We start from the raw sequence: 2,554 nt of genomic DNA, 5'->3' as shown, positions 1-2,554 counted from the left end.
CGTTCTGTGTCTCTCTCTCTTTCCCTCTCTCTCCTCCTTCTCCGCCTTCACTACTTTGTCTTTCCTTCTCTTTCTCTGTCTCTCTCCCTTCCCTTCTGTCCCATCACTATTTATCATTGTCCTTCATCATTGATAATGCCTCATCTTTTTATTCACCAGTGTTCTAAAGATTTTCTATGTTATCTTTAATCAGTACAATCCATCCAAGCAGTGAAAGAACTCTGAACAAGCTATTTCAAGGAGCTGTGCTTTTTTTTTTACGGGCCCTTCCCAGCAATGCAGAATAAAATGTAAAGGAAAAAAAGTGAAAAATAACAACACAAGGAATAAATACACGACTTGGCTATATACACAGGGTAGCATATTATGGTAGCAGATGAATGCAAGGTGAATACAAATAACATTGAAGTAAAATTAATATTAGAATATAGTTTTTATTTTTTACTGTGCATTGCTTTTCATAATGACGTGTATTTATTGTGAAGAAAAAAAAAAAATACATGTATACACAGATTGGAATACAATGTCCATTATTTGTTTTGCCATGAATCTGCCTCCATATTTYGCTAGCTGTTTCTTTAAGAATTTATTCAGTGACATTCCATGTGTTTATTCTTTGTTTATTATTTCTTCGATGACCTTTAGGTGACCCTATGAAGTCAGTGCAGGACCAGCTGCCTCTCATAGTGGGTTCAGCGTCCGCCGGTCTCGTGGTCATCGTCGCCCTTGTGGTCATTGCCATAGTTTGCTCTCGGTAAGTGTTTGACTTATTTGTATTTATCTAAACAGGMCTTTTTGGTCATTATTTTGACATTTTCGGTCATTGTTTGGTATCTTGGTTCCTTGAATCCTGAAAAGGCCCTTAGAAATCCTTTAGCCACCCTGAGCATTGTTCCATTCTTCCAATCCCGACTGTCTGCAGACAATCTACTATCTTCTGCTTGTTATGTGAAAGCAGCCTGTGTATCTACTGTGGAGTGCCTGCCAAGACAGAGGATGGATGATGTGAATGAGATTGTGCGTGTGTGGTCCTTGTTTGTAGGAAGCAACGCAGCGGTTCGGAGCTGGAATACACAGAGAAGTTGCAGCAGTATGGTGAGTACTGAGGGGAAGGTGTGTGTCTGTTGGGGGAGGGGGTTGTGTGTGTGTGTGTGTGTGCGTGCGTGTTGTGCATACAGACTTGGAGAGCTGCGCCTTTCTATGGTCCTTTGTTCAAACCAGGACAGTAAACCACCTGATTTAATCAATTATCCAATCACCTGACCAAAGCAGGAAACTACATTTGCTCAATGAAATCATGATTATCTAGATCAGGTGGTTTATGAAACCCCAAAGTGTAGCAGACTCCCTTTTCAAGACTCAAAGAGCTGTGTGATAGATATGTCCAACTGCTGTTCATGCATCAAATTTGATTCCATTCATAACTGTATTAGTTAATAATGCCGCATTGGAACGCAACAACAAAAAACTGCCAGTGTCATGAATATCTGATGAATGTGTATATTCAAGAACATCTGATGCATTCCTCCCTTCATCTCTGTAGTTTCTCCTGGGGTGAAGGTGTACATTGATCCGTTCACTTACGAGGACCCCAATGAGGCAGTCCATGAGTTTGCCAAGGAGATTGACATCTCGTGTGTGAAGATTGAGGAGGTCATTGGTGCAGGTAACCAACATAGCTAGGTGTTGAAGTGCGGTGTTCGGAGGGCAGGGTTTTGGGAGGGAGTGGATTTTGTGTTTGGGGGGAGGGGGAGGGGGTATTTGTGAAGATGGAGGGATGTTTTGGGACAGCTGTGTGTTTAGGGGAGTGGGTGATATTGGGGTGGGTTGTTGGTCTTCTTCTCCTCCTCGGTTTCAACCATTAATGCTCCCTCCCTGCCTCTGCCCCTCACTCCTCTCTCGTTCCCGCTCTTTCCTCCATCCCCTCTCTCCCTCCTTCCTCTTCTCCACTCCCTCTCTCCTCCTCCTCTTCCTCCACTTCCCCTCTGCTCCCTCCTCCCTCTTCCTCCACATCCCCTTCTCTCCTCCCTCTTCCTCACTTTCCCTTCCCCTCTCCAACCTCACACCCTCTGCCCCCTCCACCATCCCCTTCCCCCAACCCCTCCACCCAGGTGAGGTTCGGAGAGGGTGTTGCCGCGGGCCGCCTGCAAGCCAGCCCGGGGCGCCGGTGCAGGCGGTGGTGGCATTAAGACACTGAAGGCAGGCTACACGGAGCGCCAGCAGGCGGGAGCGTCCACTGGGGCGCAAGCGTCAATTCATGGGGGGCCAGTTTGACCACCCCAACGTGATCCGGCCGGGAGGGCCGTGCTGACCCGCAGCTGCCCCCTGGCTCATCATCCACCGAGTTCATGGAGACGGAGCCGCTGGACTACCTTCCTGCAGGGTGAGTGAAGCTGAACACCAGTTTGGGGCGATGTGCGGAATCTGTACATGATACATCTAATTGATATCGAGGTCTAACCGTAACTACAATAAAAACCTGAGTCACGGCATAATCACACAGTACCACTCACCCTACACACCAGTGAATGCTTGGCGAGTCCGTACCGAACAC

At 47.0% G+C, this 2,554-nt stretch overlaps 1 protein-coding gene across 1 annotated transcript in view; it reads left to right on the top strand.

Moving 5' to 3' along the window:
- Positions 1-2,554, top strand: part of LOC111979078 (ephrin type-B receptor 3-like) — a 66,378-nt gene that overhangs the window by 36,051 nt on the left and 27,773 nt on the right. The window contains exons 8-10 of the mRNA XM_070449040.1: positions 646-754; positions 1,043-1,095; positions 1,544-1,678. Coding sequence (XP_070305141.1) covers positions 646-754; positions 1,043-1,095; positions 1,544-1,678 — 297 coding nt within the window. The remainder of the gene's footprint in view (positions 1-645; positions 755-1,042; positions 1,096-1,543; positions 1,679-2,554) is intronic.

This window comes from Salvelinus sp. IW2-2015, linkage group LG19, assembly GCF_002910315.2.
Source record: "Salvelinus sp. IW2-2015 linkage group LG19, ASM291031v2, whole genome shotgun sequence".
NCBI classification, from domain to species: domain Eukaryota; kingdom Metazoa; phylum Chordata; class Actinopteri; order Salmoniformes; family Salmonidae; genus Salvelinus; species Salvelinus sp. IW2-2015.
The sequence above is the reverse complement of the archived record's forward strand: the minus strand, read 5'-3'. Positions and strand labels throughout refer to the sequence as shown.